This window comes from Elgaria multicarinata, chromosome 1 (assembly GCF_023053635.1).
Source record: "Elgaria multicarinata webbii isolate HBS135686 ecotype San Diego chromosome 1, rElgMul1.1.pri, whole genome shotgun sequence".
Lineage (NCBI taxonomy): Eukaryota > Metazoa > Chordata > Lepidosauria > Squamata > Anguidae > Elgaria > Elgaria multicarinata.
In genome coordinates this window covers 198,329,902-198,344,923 of record NC_086171.1, presented here as the reverse complement: position 1 = coordinate 198,344,923, position 15,022 = coordinate 198,329,902, and the positions used below count along the sequence as shown (strand labels likewise).

The 15,022-nt window shown below is 43.7% G+C and overlaps 1 protein-coding gene across 1 annotated transcript in view; it reads left to right on the top strand.

Annotated features, from left to right (window-relative positions):
- Positions 1–15,022, top strand: part of BCAS1 (brain enriched myelin associated protein 1) — a 67,929-nt gene that overhangs the window by 30,993 nt on the left and 21,914 nt on the right. Inside the window, exons 5-6 of the mRNA XM_063146377.1 lie at positions 2,779–2,801; positions 12,485–12,628. Of these exons, the coding sequence (XP_063002447.1) occupies positions 2,779–2,801; positions 12,485–12,628 (167 nt within the window). The remainder of the gene's footprint in view (positions 1–2,778; positions 2,802–12,484; positions 12,629–15,022) is intronic.

Sequence of the window (15,022 nt, the reverse complement as noted above, 5' to 3'; positions counted from 1 at the left end):
ACCATGGTTATGTAGCCACCATGGTTAGGAATGGTTTACCTGGCACACTAAGACATAACGTTTAGCTGAAAATGCTTAACCGCTGTGGCTTAGCATGTGGTCTGAACAGGGTCATCATATATTATGAGAAATGAGCTTAAAAATGCAGATGAATTCTCATGCAATTTTTTTTTTAAAAAAAATACAACAATTCAAAGTTTGGTATGAATTGAATTTAAGCTTGGAAAAATGAGAGAAAATAAAATTGACAGGTTCATCCATCTCTAGATGGAAATTGTTCTGTTTATAAACCAAACGTAAGTTTCTGACTAAGAAACTAAGCTGTGAACTAGGATTTGAACTGGTTCAAATCTTGCCCTGAATTCAGTAAGTGGCCGTAGGCAAGATACAACCTCTCAGCTTAGATGTACACAATTATGGTGATAATAACATCGAACTACCCTATAGCAGGGGTGTTAAACCTCTTTCAGCCTGAAGACATAGGCGTGCACAAGAGGTGTGCCAGGTGTGCCCAGGCACACCCTAATATCTCAAGCAAAAAGCACTGAATTGAGGGGGACATTGAGTAGGGAACCAGATACAGTGGGAACAGTCCTCTGGCTGCCCTCCGGCTGCTCCGCTGCTGCCATCCCCAACAGCATGCTGTCGCTCCAGGCAGCAGGAGCAAAAAGGAATCACTCTGCCAGGAGCCTCTATCCATGAGGAGGCCCCCCACAGGGTAATATCACCTTGTAAGCCCCTGCTATGGCCAGTATCACTACATAGCCCCACCAATGCTGGGGCCTGAGGAGTAATCTTCTCATCCCCCCCCCCCCCTGCAATGGCCCTCCTGCGGTCAAGCAAGCTGAAGTAGGGAATTAGTTTGTAATATTGGCCTTTAATTTTTTTTCAATTTAAAATTACCTAGGTGCACACCCTAATGAAATGGGCTGCACATGCCTATGCCTGAAGACCAAATTCAATTTCAGAGAAACTCTCATGGGCCACATTCCAGTTGTAGGCAGGGCTGAAGACAAAGGGGTGGGGTAAAAAAAAATCTAAAAATGCTGGCACATTTCTAGCTTAAAGTTCTTACTGCCAGTAACTGAGCATTAGGAGAAGTGGTTCAACCATTTAGAATGGAGAAAGAACATGCAAAAGCCAGGAACCACCCACCCCACCACAAATGATTGGTTGTTGCAGGGAAGAGGATGGGACCAGGAGAAGGGTTGTGGCAATCTGTGGTACCTCAGAGAGCAGATTGAGACTTCAGGTGGGCCAGATTTGGGCCACGATGCTGAGGTTCGACACCCTTACCCTATAGCATTCATATCCTCCAGCATTTCACAGGTGAATATAGGAATAGACTCACACCGCCCCAACATTTATGCCAAATCATTATTATCCGCAAATATTCTGTCAGCAATTCAAAATTTCCCTCAGCACCTGCACTGTGTAGAATGGCAAACTGCATGGTGCGTTAGTTTTAATAGACATTAATTTGTATGCATCTATACCTCACCAGAGATGCTGTCAGGTACAGGGGTTCTGCATGGCCGGGAGAGTTCCTACATTTGAGGCAGGAGCCTGACTGGTCAGGGTCCCTCCTTGCATGTAAGAGCCCTCCATGCGTACATCCCTATAATTAGAAAATGCCCTCTGACAAACATCAAACAGACTTCTATCTGGGGGGTGTGGTAGTTGTGTGGGGGTAACAGTGGTGGGTAGCAATAGCCTGTGTGCCACCACAGCCCCTCCATTCAGCACATTCAACCCCCTTCTGACATAGGTCAAGTTAGACATAATGTTAATTGGGTGAGTGCAATAACGTACATGTTTGTTTGTTTTGGGGTTGTTGTTATGTAAATAACAGTCACGTCACTATGGTCTCAGAACAATAGTGGTTGCTGAGGGAAAGTTTCTCTCTCTCTCTCTCTCTCTCTCTCTCTCTCTCTCTCTCTCTCTCTCTCTCCCTCCCTCTCCCATTGTCCTGACAAATATCGCCTCCAAGGCTGCTACTTGCATTTTGAGGGGAAGCTGCCATTAGTGTAAAATCTACCATTGGTCGGAATGTAAATGGCAGCTTCAAAGAGAGCATTTCTGTCAGGATCAATGCTGAGAAAGAAAAATGTCCCCTCTCCTCCCTAACCCTCATGAACCCAAGGATTCAACCCCTCCACAGCTGTTATTTACATAATAACCCCCCCCCCAAAAAAAAACACCATTAATTGCACTCACACAGTTCATGTTGCATCTATTTAGGCCTTTATGACACTCACAAAATTGTTACTACACATCCTGAAAAGCTACGTGTCCCTGGTAAAAGCAGTGACTTACCAGGGACACATACCATTAAATGTGGGCGGTCCCTGGCAGTGGAACATTTTGAACTGCAGGTGCTCATCGTAGCCATGCCTCCAGGCCGCAGCCAAAAATGCAGGCAGCTGTGTTGATCCACATCAGCAAACCAATTTGCAGGGTTTCATCTCTACCAAGTACAGATCTTTTACAACACTATGGGTCTTATCTGCCCATTCAGGACCTAGCCACCCAAACATGAATTACAACAGGATCGTTTGCAACTGTATTTTGTTGCAGAGAAAATTCATTTCACCCCCAACTACTGTGAGGATTGCAGCTAAGCTTGGAGGGCATTGGGAATTCTGAGGGGGTGGGGGTGGCAATTGATATCAATGTCCCTCTGATCCAAAGGTACCAGTGCTGCATCTCTGGAAAGCCTGGCTCCACTACACCAGTGGTCCGTGGCAATTAAGAATGGAGTATGCGGTAGTTGTACAGCTGATACCACAGAGGATACAACAGTTGTGGGGATTACAGAGTTCCTGGACAAGAAGTACTTTTTGGAGACTCCAACAGAGCAGTCCTATCTTATGGGGAGGAAGGAGATTCCATGGTGGAGCAACCGCCACGTCTTGAGCCCTGCCTTTTTACCAGTGGCAGCCAAAGATGTTTCGCTGCTTGAGGCAAAGAACAGGTGCCTCCTCCCATTCCATGTACAAAAGCTGACTGGACAGCAGATGAATCTGTCTTCACCGTTAATGATGGGGCAATGTTCGGCACTGAACTTGAAGTCAGCAAAATAGGCTGCAATCCACATACTTCTCTCTTTGAACACCTTGCTGCTGCCTTTCAGCATCTGCCGCTTGCGGTGACTGCCTCATCCAGCCCAATGGTAGAGCTGGTCCCACCTTTTAATGCGGACAGACGGAGAAGTGGGAGCTTTTAGTTCACCCACATTGACTGTAATGAGACAGACTTTACTATGCCAGCAAAAGGGCTTTGAAAGGGGTGTAAAGGGGAAAGAGGCCTTTGGATCTGGCTGATCCACACACACACACACCCCAAAATACACACCGTGACATGCCTAGATTTCCCGTACACCACTGGCAGAACATCTGTGCTGATAGAGATTTTCTGCAGGTAAATCTACTGGCAGGCCTGCTCCTTGACCAGCAGAGCATATATGCTCACATCCTAGGCCCCGTCTTGACGGCCTTGAGTCTGCACCCCAAGGCCCCGGGCTCCCAAATTGGCGCTCCTTCCCAGCATCTGCATGGGAAGGAATGCCAACTCAGAGCTGCCGCTGCCCCTGCCGGCACAACCAAGGAGAGGGGAAGAATGGGGCAGCAGCTCTCCTCCTTCTGAGCTCGCTCTGGCTGCCCCGTTCCTCTCCGCCCCCCATTTTTTAATTTTTAATCTTTAGATGCGAAGGTTTACATCTACAGATAAAAAATTTAAAAAGGGGGGGAGAGGAATGGGGCAGCCAGAGCAAGCTCAGAGGGAGGAAAGCTGACTGCCCAATTCCTCCCAGCTCCCCAGTGCTTGTCCCGGCAGCGGCGGCAACCTCCCAGCTGCCCCGTTCCTTCACACACACACCCTATTTTTTAAAAAAAATATTTATTTATTTTATTTATTTATTTATTCATTTACAGTGTGGAGCCTGGAGCTACCTGTCTGCCCCCTTCCAACAACCCCTTTAATTTATTTATTTTCTTTAAAAGGCTCCGCAGAGGTGCAGGGCCTGGCTTCAAGCTAAAAAAGTCAGGGTAAGTACCCGACTGTTTTAGTGCGGAGCTTTGGAGCTTTGCTCCTGGATCCCTTCAGAGTGGCGGCTGCGTCATGTAGATCCCCTGCTGCCACTCCGAAGCAATCCCAGGGTAAGTGCCCATGTAGCCGAGCCCTAGGACACTTCATCAGGTCTTTAACTGCCAATAGGGTTTCACCCTAAAGTACCAAGTATTAGAACATGCTGAGCATTGGTTTTCTGCCATTACACCCTAATCCCTCTCTTTTGATGAGACGTGAAGAACTTTGCAAATCCTACAATATTCTATTGAAGCCATAGAGAAATGAATGTGACCTTTGGCTCTGGCGCAGCTCCCCTTCGAACGAAGTTATCTGCATGCGTGTTCCGGCGCACTGGATTTGTCATTGCATGTTCATTTTTTAAAACTTATCAAGAATCCTTTCCCTGCTTTGTTTTGCTTTAGTTTTATCCTGAAAAAACCAAAGTGTTAATTCAGATTAAAAGGCATCCAGTTTAAAAGCAGCACACTATCTATAAAAGCTCTTTCCTGGGCCCAACTGATGGCAGAAAGCCTAATTTCTAATTATATGGGTGATATATTTATACCGGAAGTCTAAATAGTTGATATAATTGTAATTATCCAGATTTTGCCTCAGGCCCACATCACTCTTTGAGTAAGCCGTGACTGATAGCTTCTGTGGGGGCTTAATCACATCAGAGCTTTCCCCACATGTCACTATGCCAACACACAACAAGTAGCGTTTCTGAGGGGAAGAGAGAGAGGGGGACGCCTCCATTTTAGATTTGAGTCCAGGGACTACACACAGGCGTTCTGTGTTCGATTGAACCACGGCCTTATTTTCGAGCGCCACAAAACTACATTCAGGAATTTCCATAATTAAAACAAGGGGCGGATTCATGAGATGATGAAGCATTTGCTATTCAAGCCTAAGTAAATGATGTGCCTGAAATGTTTCACTGACTGAGCCGTGCTTCATGTGAACAAAGAAGGCCCGGCAAGAAGGCATTCTTTTTATTTGGGTTGACTCCGTACCCACAAGTGGCAGAGCTGATACTAACAATTTATTTTTAAAAAATAAAGTCAACCACATCCCAGAATGAACGGGACTTTTTTATCCTGCTGTCATTTTTCTTCTGTTTTATGGATATATATCATAGGCCTGAGTGATGTGGGCCTGAGGCAAAATCTGGATAAATTCAGTTATATTGTGTGTGAGAGAGAGAGAGAGATACACACACATTTATATACTTCCTTATCAGCTAAAAAGCCATTCAGGCTTATATGAATTATTTTATTTATTTATTTATTTACTGCATTTTTATACCGCCCAATAGCCAAAGCTCTCTGGGTGGTTCACAAAAATTTAAACCATGAAAAGCACAACAAAACAACCAACAGTCTAAAAACACAAATACAAAATACAATATAAAAAGCACAACCAGGATAAAACCACACAGCAGAAATTGATATTGATTAAAATCCAGAATTAAAACAAAGTTTAAATTTAAGTTAAATTAGGTGTTAAAATACTGAAAGAATAAAAAGGTCTTCAGCTGGCGACAGAAGGAATACAGTGTAGGTGCCAGGCTAGGGTGACCATATTTGGGAAACCAAAAAAGAGGACACCTAGTGCGTGTGTGGGGAAGCAGCTTTCTGAGTCCTGCAGAAAGTACGTTATTCCTCCCCACCTTAAAGAACCCGATTGGAGTGGAGGAGGGGAAAGGATTTCATTCTGCACCACCACCATCCACTCCAATTGGGGCCTTTTCTATAATGTCCACGAATGACCCACTTTCCCCTTTAAGACCTCAATTGGAGCTCGGGGTGGGGGAATGATGTGCCTCAAGAAAGCATGTCATTCCCTCCTGCCATGCTAATGGCAGCCTTAAAGAGGAAGGTGTGTCATTCCAGGACATTATTGAAAATTATAGAAAATCCCCCCTGACACCATGGAAAGAACAAAAACCAGGACAAATCCGGGAAAATCCTGACAGTTGGTCACCCTATGCCAGGCGAACCTCTCTGGGGAGCTCATTCCACAACCGGGGTGCCACAGCGGAGAAAGCCCTCCTCCTAGTAGGCACCTGCCTCACTTCCTTTGGCAGGGGCTTACGGAGAAGGACCCTGTGGATGATCTTAAGGTCCAGGCAGGTACATATGGGAGGAGGCGTTCCTTCAGATAACCTGACCCCAAGCTGTTTAGGGCTTTGAATGTTAGTACCAGCACTTTGAATTATAGGGCAAATTGAAAAGCTAACCTGTCTGGCTATAAGTAATGTCTTCTACTTATAGAAGCAGTTCCTAGCATTCTCTTTGCATGCTATTTTCTGAAGACATTATTTCCAAATTCCATAGCTCCATGAGAAAGGGAGAGATATACAGATATACATCCTCATGACAGCCAATGTGGGTTTGTCTGCTGCAGAGCTACTTTTGTTCCCCATTCTTTAACTTCACTCCTGATATATTTACCTCCCTGCAAATCCAAGAGCTGACATATTTACCTACCTCCAAAGCCAACAGTGATGTTTGCCCTTCCCCCTCTCTTTGGATAAGTTTGTGGCTTGGTGAGGGGGGGGGGGAAACCCTACTTGTTCAAGGCATCGGACACTTTTATCCAATAATTTATTTATCCTATTTATCAGTCACCCGATAACAATAATTCTTAGGGTGACATACAAGATAAGTAGATTAAAAAATCACAGTTCCAATAAAACATAAATCAATAAAGCAGCAAATAAAACAAACACATTCCAAATCAGAAATCTAGTGTTTAGAAACATCACAGCAACCATCACTTAATACAGACTGACAAACAGATAAATTCCACAGTTAAATGAATTTTCCTATCTCTTCATCACATTTAAACTTCATTATTCACTGGAGGCTGTTGGCTCTAATTTTGGTGGCGTTGTGAATCCTAACTGGGTTTTAGTCAGAACCAGCCTGCACTCTAAAAGAACTAGTGCTGGCTAGTTCTGACTGAAACCCAGAATGGATCCACATCGCCACCAACATTGGACCCACCATATAAAAGAACTTCGCTAGCTATCATACAATTAAAAATAAAACAACGCAATTCAAAATATGAAAACATTACAGTAAAACCAACAAGATAGAAATGCCCATGTATGCCTATGTACACCTTTTGTTAGGGGGACATAGGAGGGCTGGTGCTTTTGCACCCATGTCGTGCTTGTGGGTTTCCTGTAGGCAGCTGGTTGGCTACTGTGTGAACAAAATGCTGGACTAGATGGGCCCTTGGTCTGATCCAGCAGGGCTCTTCTTATGTTCTTAGATAAAGAAGCAAATAAAAAAGCCAAACGTGTTAATAAATACAATACAATACAAAGCCAATCTGATAGAATACAGTAAAGGAGGAGCTGAGACATTCTAGAGTGGCCTTCCCCATCCTGGTAACCTCCAGATGTGTTGGAATGCATCTCTTATCATTCCTAGCCACCAACACATCTGGAGAGCACCAGATTGGGATAGGCTGCTCTGGAATGTTTAAGAAACTGACCCTGGGAACTAACCTGAGTACTGTTTCTGCTAGGAACACCTTGTTCATGGCTTGTTTTGTGATGTGCAAGCCCATTTACTCTGGGTTGTTTATGGATTAAACAACCTGATTTAATCCAACAACAAATCATGGGCAATTGTTGGATTAACTTTGGGTTGTTTAACCTCTAAACAACCCAGAGTTCCACGTTAACATCACAATAACAATCTAAAAACTGGGGCATTCCTGGGTTGTTTCAAAAGTGGAAGTGGATGAATGGGTGGGAAGCAACACTCTCACTCACTTGGACTCACAAACAACCCATGGTTTGTTAATCATGCATTGTTTGATCATCTGACCATGGTCATTGACAAAAATGAAGAAATTACAAAAAATAAGGAGAAAATTGGGTACAGATTTGCATAAAATTTCCATATGCTCGATTATATGTATAGATAGAGATTTAGAAATCATTACTACCATTTTAATACAAATGCCATGCATTTCACCATTGTGGAAAGGACTATGATCAGGTGACTCAGCCTGTTGTCCAGGTGCTGTTGATGGCCCAGCTCTTCAAGGTCCAGTTCTCCCTTATGGTTCTTTAGCATTAAACTGGACTTGGACAGGATAGCCCATTTAAACAGAGAAGTGTCCTTCTAAAGTCGGATACATGGCCACCCTAATCCTTCTCTGTCCTCTCTCTCAGGATTGTTGTTACGATGATGAATTATTTGGCATGGACGTGAACGTATGCTTTCTATAGGGGGTATTATTGCTTTTTCTTTGCAAGTCTTTCCCTTATTTATTGGCCTTGATGTTGTGTTGTATTTCTTTTTGCAAGTGATTTCAAAACAACTTGTCGAGACAATGCAAGATCAGTGTAACTTTGGGGAGCGAATTTGCAAAATGGTAGGTCATGACACGGGAGCTCAAGTAGGGCATTATCCTGTGGTTTCATAGATGGCATTTAACAGATGCATTTAACCCTTGGGATGCCAGCCTGAACATAAATCCTTTCTCCATGAACTTTTCCTGGAGCTAAGAAAGACTTTTGTTATACTGCAATTCCATGCATGGAAAATTTCACACATATCAAGAATCTCTGTCCCCAGCCCACTACTGTCCCACTCAAATGTATGTTCCTTCTTAATAATATGTAAACCATTCTCTATAAATTCCTTATAAGAAGGGGAGGAAGGGAGAGAGGAGGGAATCCAAGGGATAAAAGAGACTCAACAATGTATTGATGCAATACTCTTCTGTGTTTTTAAGAAATACCAAATAAGTTCATAGTAAATTTGGCTTTGTGTATCCCATGCCAACCCAAATACTGTCTTTTCTTAAGTTGTCTTATAAGAGGGGAGGGGACCTCCAAACCCAAACAAGAGAATAAAATGTAGATATTATGAAACAGAAGTAGCATGCAATCATTTAAAAAACAATACAATTGCTATAAAGAACTTCAAAAACACTTCCTGGTTTAAGACCACTGTTAAGGATATATTTTGTTGGCTCAAACTCCAAAAAGCTAGGAAATGGGAAGCTAAGGCTGATGCCTTAACGGACGTGCCTCATGATTAGTGATGATGCTGAGCAATGCACATTTAGAAATAATTAGTTTAATTACTATGATTTAAATAGAAATACAGTACATCTCACCATAGTGGGAAAGACGTTGACCAGGGGCAAATCTACACAGGCAATTTAGTGAGGACTGAGAGCACTTCAGGGGCATTTGCGACATGTGACATTGTAGCCAATCCGCAGCAATCCTGCCGCTTTCCTCTGGAAAATACACATTTTTGGAAAGTCCTTTTAGTGCATCTTTTTTCCTTAAAGCAGCTCTTGGGCGATTCCACTGCAGTGTGCCTCATCCCCCTTCATTAAATCCTGGTTGTGCCTATTTCTGGCTGTGACCTGGAAGTGACCTGGTCCAGATGTGAGCCCCTCCCCCCTTTTCCCTCATTCCCTCTTTTTGGACACAGGCTTCTTTCCACTTAGCGCTACTTAACATTCACAAACGTTTGGAACATAAGAAGAGCCATGCTGGATCAGACCAAAGGTCCATCTAATCCAGCATTCTGTTCACACAGTGGCCAACCAGCTGACAACCGAGGACCCACAAGTGGGACAAGGTGCAACAGCACCCTCCCACCCATGTTCCCCAGCAACTGGTGTGTATAGGCTTACTGGTTCTGATACTTTATCTGTAGCATCTTCCTCCCATTGAGAAAATCGGAGCCATGCTGCTTCCCCCTAGTAGGGCTGCTATTCTCGTCATAGAATGCAGCTCCTTCCAATCAGGCAGGATACCACACTAGGGGCTTGGTTCATTCACAAAGTGCAGTCTGCTTTCTCCATTAAAAGAAGCGCTGTTTCGCTACTCCAGACAGGGAGGATACCACACTAGGTGCTTGACTCATTCACAGAATGCCACCTGTTTTCTCTGTTCATAAAAATGAAGTTTTAATCTTTAATTTTTCATATCCCAATGTGGATAAGAGGGGAGAAGTATGGGGTTAAACTATGGTTAGGGTGGCCGTATGAAAAGGAGGTATGGGGTTCCTGTGTCTTTTAACGGTTGTATAGACAAGTGAATTTCAGCTGGTATCATTTGTATGCATGCAGCACCTGGTGAAATTCCCTCCTTATCACAACAGTTAAAGCTCAGGAGCCTTGCCCCTGAGACAAAAGAGGGCAGGGCTCCTGCAACTTTAACTGTTATGAAGAAGAGGGAATTTCACCAGGTGTTGCATGCATACAAATGACATCTGCTGAAATTCCCTTTTCTATTCAACTGTTAAAAATACAGGAGCCCTGTCCTCCATTCCATATGGTCACCTTAACTATGGGGGCTTAATTCACTGCTTCCAATTAACTTCCCTGAGCAGGGGAGCATGGACAGGGTGGAGAAGAGAACAAGCCTCTCTCATGGAAGTTCAGTTCTACTCTGCCCATCTATGTATGGGAATTTCAAACGCTCTGTGTGAGACCCATGAAAAGCAAGGTTTTAGGTATGGTATACTCCTCATTTCAAAACCGATTTCATGAAAATCCAGATAATACCCAGGAGCGCTTCTCATTCTGTTTTCGTGTAGATGACCCCCAGGTGGCCTGTGTGCCCGCTGCTCAGTCTGCAGTCCAGTGACTAACAGCTGATGGGCAATTTCAAGGCTCCTGATCTCCTTTCTTCGGGTTCTTTATCTTTAAAACAGACTAGACACCCCTTCAAAGAGAGGACGTCTTCAGATAAAGGACCATCTTCTGACAGCCCTTCAAATAGAGGACTGTCCTTTGTAAAGTAGGACAAATGGCCACCCTATTTGAGATGCAGCTCTTCTGTAGCAAGCACAGCCGTATCCTTGTAGTGAACTCTGTATTAAACATCCCCATAGCCTTTAACGAACTGTGCTGATCAGTTTACTAATGCAGTTGAGAATCCAGTGCAAGACAACTTACTGCTGAGTAAATTATCACATCAGAAGAGCAATGTGTGTGTAATAGGGTGTGTTATAAGCCGAGAAAAGCATCCCTTTCATCATCTATGAAATGGTGGAAGGTATGAAATCCATTAGTAATTGCTGGGCGCTCGAGACGAAGAGGAAGGAGAGGGTGGACACTTAACAGATGTCAAAACTGAACTTTGGACTGTGACATGGCTTCTGTTGTTTATGCCAGTCAGCTGTGCAAGGACAGAGTGGAAGAAAACACATGTCTTTGCTTCGCCCATCAGTGGCTTTGGCACTCTTTGAAAGCAAGCTGGAAGAAAGCAGAACGAAAGCCACACACTCATATCAACACACACACAGATTTTGCATACAGATTTTGGACAAGGGGAGATTTGGGTTCCTGTACAATTATGTGTACAGGACTTACATAATGATAGCTCAAATAACCCAACTTTGGGTCTCCGGAGGTTGTTGGACTACAGTAGTTCCATCATCCCTGGCTGACCTGACCAACGGCCAGGGATGATGGGAATTATAGTCCACCTACATCTGGGGACCACTGTTTTATGTTCGAGATGGGGAAACTGGGCTTGCTCAAGGGCTACTGCATAAAAAGAAAGGCAAAACAAGAGAAAAGCGGGTGGCAGAAAGAAAAAAAGGATGGCCCGCCCACTTTTGGCTCTGGACCCAAATATTGCTGGCTTCAGCCCTACCCACTTTCATCATGTAGTGTCCGACATTACCCATGAGGAAATACAGCTCTGGGCAGAAACCCCCTTGTGGTATAAGGAGACATTTGGAATGCATAGCCTTTGATTCAGTTTTTTTAGCTAGATCTTAACTAATAAATAAACAAACCAAATTCTTCTAAACTTGGCACAAATATTTTTAAAAACAACTTTTTTCCTGAAAAATGGTAGTCAACTGTGCATTAGGGATTCCCTATGTGTGGTGTGATCTATCAACATTGTTTTTTAGCTAGATCTCAACAAATAAATCGATTGCATTCTCCTGAAATTGCACAAATCATTATTATTTAAATCTTCCCAGAAAGTATAGGAAACTGAGCTGTAGGGCCGCTCTCTGTGTGGTGTGATCCGACACTAAGAATTCAGAGTTCAAACCGCAGCCATGTGTTCAGTGCTATTCAGTGCTCAGCTGCCTTGAACAGAAGAGGATATTTGTTTGGCGTGCCATATGCAACCTGGCCTCTTGTATTTGTTGTTCTCTGTGGTTCGGAACAATGTTCCCCCAGCCAATGGCAAATGCTGCATATATTAGGCACGGCTGGCATCAATGTCCAATTGTTCTGGATATGTAGGCTGAAGAAATATGGATGGAATTAGGATTGTGCCCTGGAGAGAAACATGATGCAAGTGGCAAATAGATTACTTTTACCATCTTCTGCTGGCCATTCAATAGGCGAGAAACAAGAAGAACTGTGCTCCCTTTTTATACAGGGCGGAATAGATGAGTGCAAGCAAAACGCTCTGCCACCGGACTCCACGGGTGTCAATTGCTTGGCCTCTGAGGATCTTGCCCAAGAAGAGGTAAAACCAGAGAACGTTAAGACAGCGGCTGGGACAGACTACAACAATTCCGTCATGAGCTTCTTTAAAACACTGGTAAGATTTTGCCTTAATTCCCCCCCCCCCCTATAGAACTGGTATCAACTGTAAATAAGTTTGCTGTCAAAACACAACAAAGAGTTTTGTGGCAACTTACAAGACTGATGCATAAACTTTGTTAGTTTTTAAGGTGCTCTTTGTTATTTTTGCTGTAACAGATGGCTTCCCCTCTGGAAATCGCTGTCAAATTCGTTTTTGCTGGGTTGCAGGTTGCGGGGGATTTAGGAGTGGGAATGATTTGCACTTTTGGCGGAAGAAATTAACACCGCAAGTGCTACAAAGGGTTGAGGTCGATGTGAAATTATGAAGAAGAAAATAGTCAGTGTTGCCCTTGTTCACCAAAGCAGAAAACCACTTACTGGTCTTGTATTAAGAGAAGTTTTGAAATATAAAAAAATTGTATTTATATTTTAATTGTTTATTAAAATGGTGTGGGTTTTATTCATTAACTGCGAAGCTCAGAACAAAAACATCAGTTACTCTAGCTTTTTCAGCAGTAGCATTTTCAGCCCGGCACAACTAAGACAACTGTGTCACAGTTATAGAAGGAGGGGGGAAAGTTACATTAACTGTTCAATCACAAGCCTCTTTATTCAGATATAATACCCATTGAGTTCAATGGCACTAAGGCCATAGCTAGACCTAAGGTTTATCCCAGGATTGTCCTGGGGTCAAACCTGTTCATCTAAGTGCCACACAGGGCATCCAGTGCTCAGGCAGGGACGAACTTGGGATGATCCTGGGATAAACCTTAGGTCTAGCTATGGCCTTACTCCCTTGTAAATGTGGATAAGATTGCAACCATTACAGCCATAAAGTTTAGCTCAAAATGCTTAACCAATGTGGCTTAGGGTGTTGTCTGAACAGGGTCATTGTAGGCTTGTTAACAAATCTACTCATAATTTTACATCTCTGCGCTGTTGCTAGGTTTTATTCTGATTGCACTTTTATACTGCAGTTTTAAGCCATTATATTTTAGATTGTATTTTATGCTGCACTTTGTGGTTTTAATTCTTGTGAACTGCCCAAAGAGCTTCAGCTATAGGGCATTAGGGCAGTACAGAAATGTAATAACTAACAAAATATTCTCTAGCGCAGGGGTACAGAACCTCCAGCTCAGGGGCCAAACCCTGCTCTTCTGGGTTCCCAATCTGTCCCTTTGGGTTTGACCTATGGCAATGTCCCCTTCCCCTTCCCCTCGCGCCCACCCCCACCCTCACCAGTCATTTGGTGGTTTCCCTGCTTTTCTGCAGTTTTTCCCCCACTCTAAAATGTTGACATGCCAAAGACTTAGTTACTGGCAGTGAGAGCTGTAAGCTAAAATAGGTTGGTATTTGGGCCCTGCTTCCTTTGGCCTTCATCTCTGCCCACCACTGGAAGCCCCCACCCCCGAGAGTTTCTCTGCAATGGAATCCGGCCCTCAGACAGAATGAAGCCCAACACCCCTGCTCTAGTTGAAATAGCCTGTGTGGGGTTTTTTGGAAGAACCACAAGGACTTGCAAAATGTGAACACCCAGAAATAATGGAGGAACACCAACACCACTTGCAAAAAAAAAAGAAGTGAGTGTACATGATGAGTGTACATGATGAGTGTACATGAACAGCCAGAAATAATGGAGGAACACCAACACCACTTGCCCCACCCCCCAAAAAAAACCTGAGTGTACATGAGTGTACATGATTAGAGCCAGTGTGGTGTAGTGGCTGAAGTGTTGGACTGGGAGTCGGGAGATCTGGGTTCTAGTCCCCACTCGGCCATAGAAACCCACTGGGTGACTTTGGGCCAGTCACAGACTCTCAGCCCAACCTACCTCACAGGGTTGTTGTTGTGAGGATAACATAGAGAGGAGGAGGATTATGTACACTGCCTTGGGTTCCTTGGAGGTAAAAAGGCAGGATATAAAAGTAATAAATAAATAAATGCAAAAGAGGACAGGGTTCCTGCGCTTTTCATAGTTGTGCAGAAGAGGGGATTTCAGCAGGTGTAGCTTGTCATGCTGAGGTTCCACCTGCTGGAATTCCCTCTTCTGCACCACTATTAAAAGTACAGGAGTCCTGTCCTTTTTTCTAAGTACACACACTATAGGCAATGGTCACTGTCTATTGAGCCACAATTATCCCTCTTTGTGGGAACACACACACACACACCACTCTATCATCTGTCTTCTTCATCCTGACAGGTGCTGTCCGATTTGTTCTTGAATAAGACATTATAACCTCCCTCGGTAGTTTATTCTAGGTTTGAGTTGTTTTTACAATTAGGACCCCCCTCCCAGTGCTTAACTTGAATTTGTCTCTGTATTTTAAAGCCGTTGGCCCTTCTCTAGTCTTTCTTTGCATATTGTTGAATGACCAACTATGTTTTTACCAGAACTCAGGTTTTATCAGAA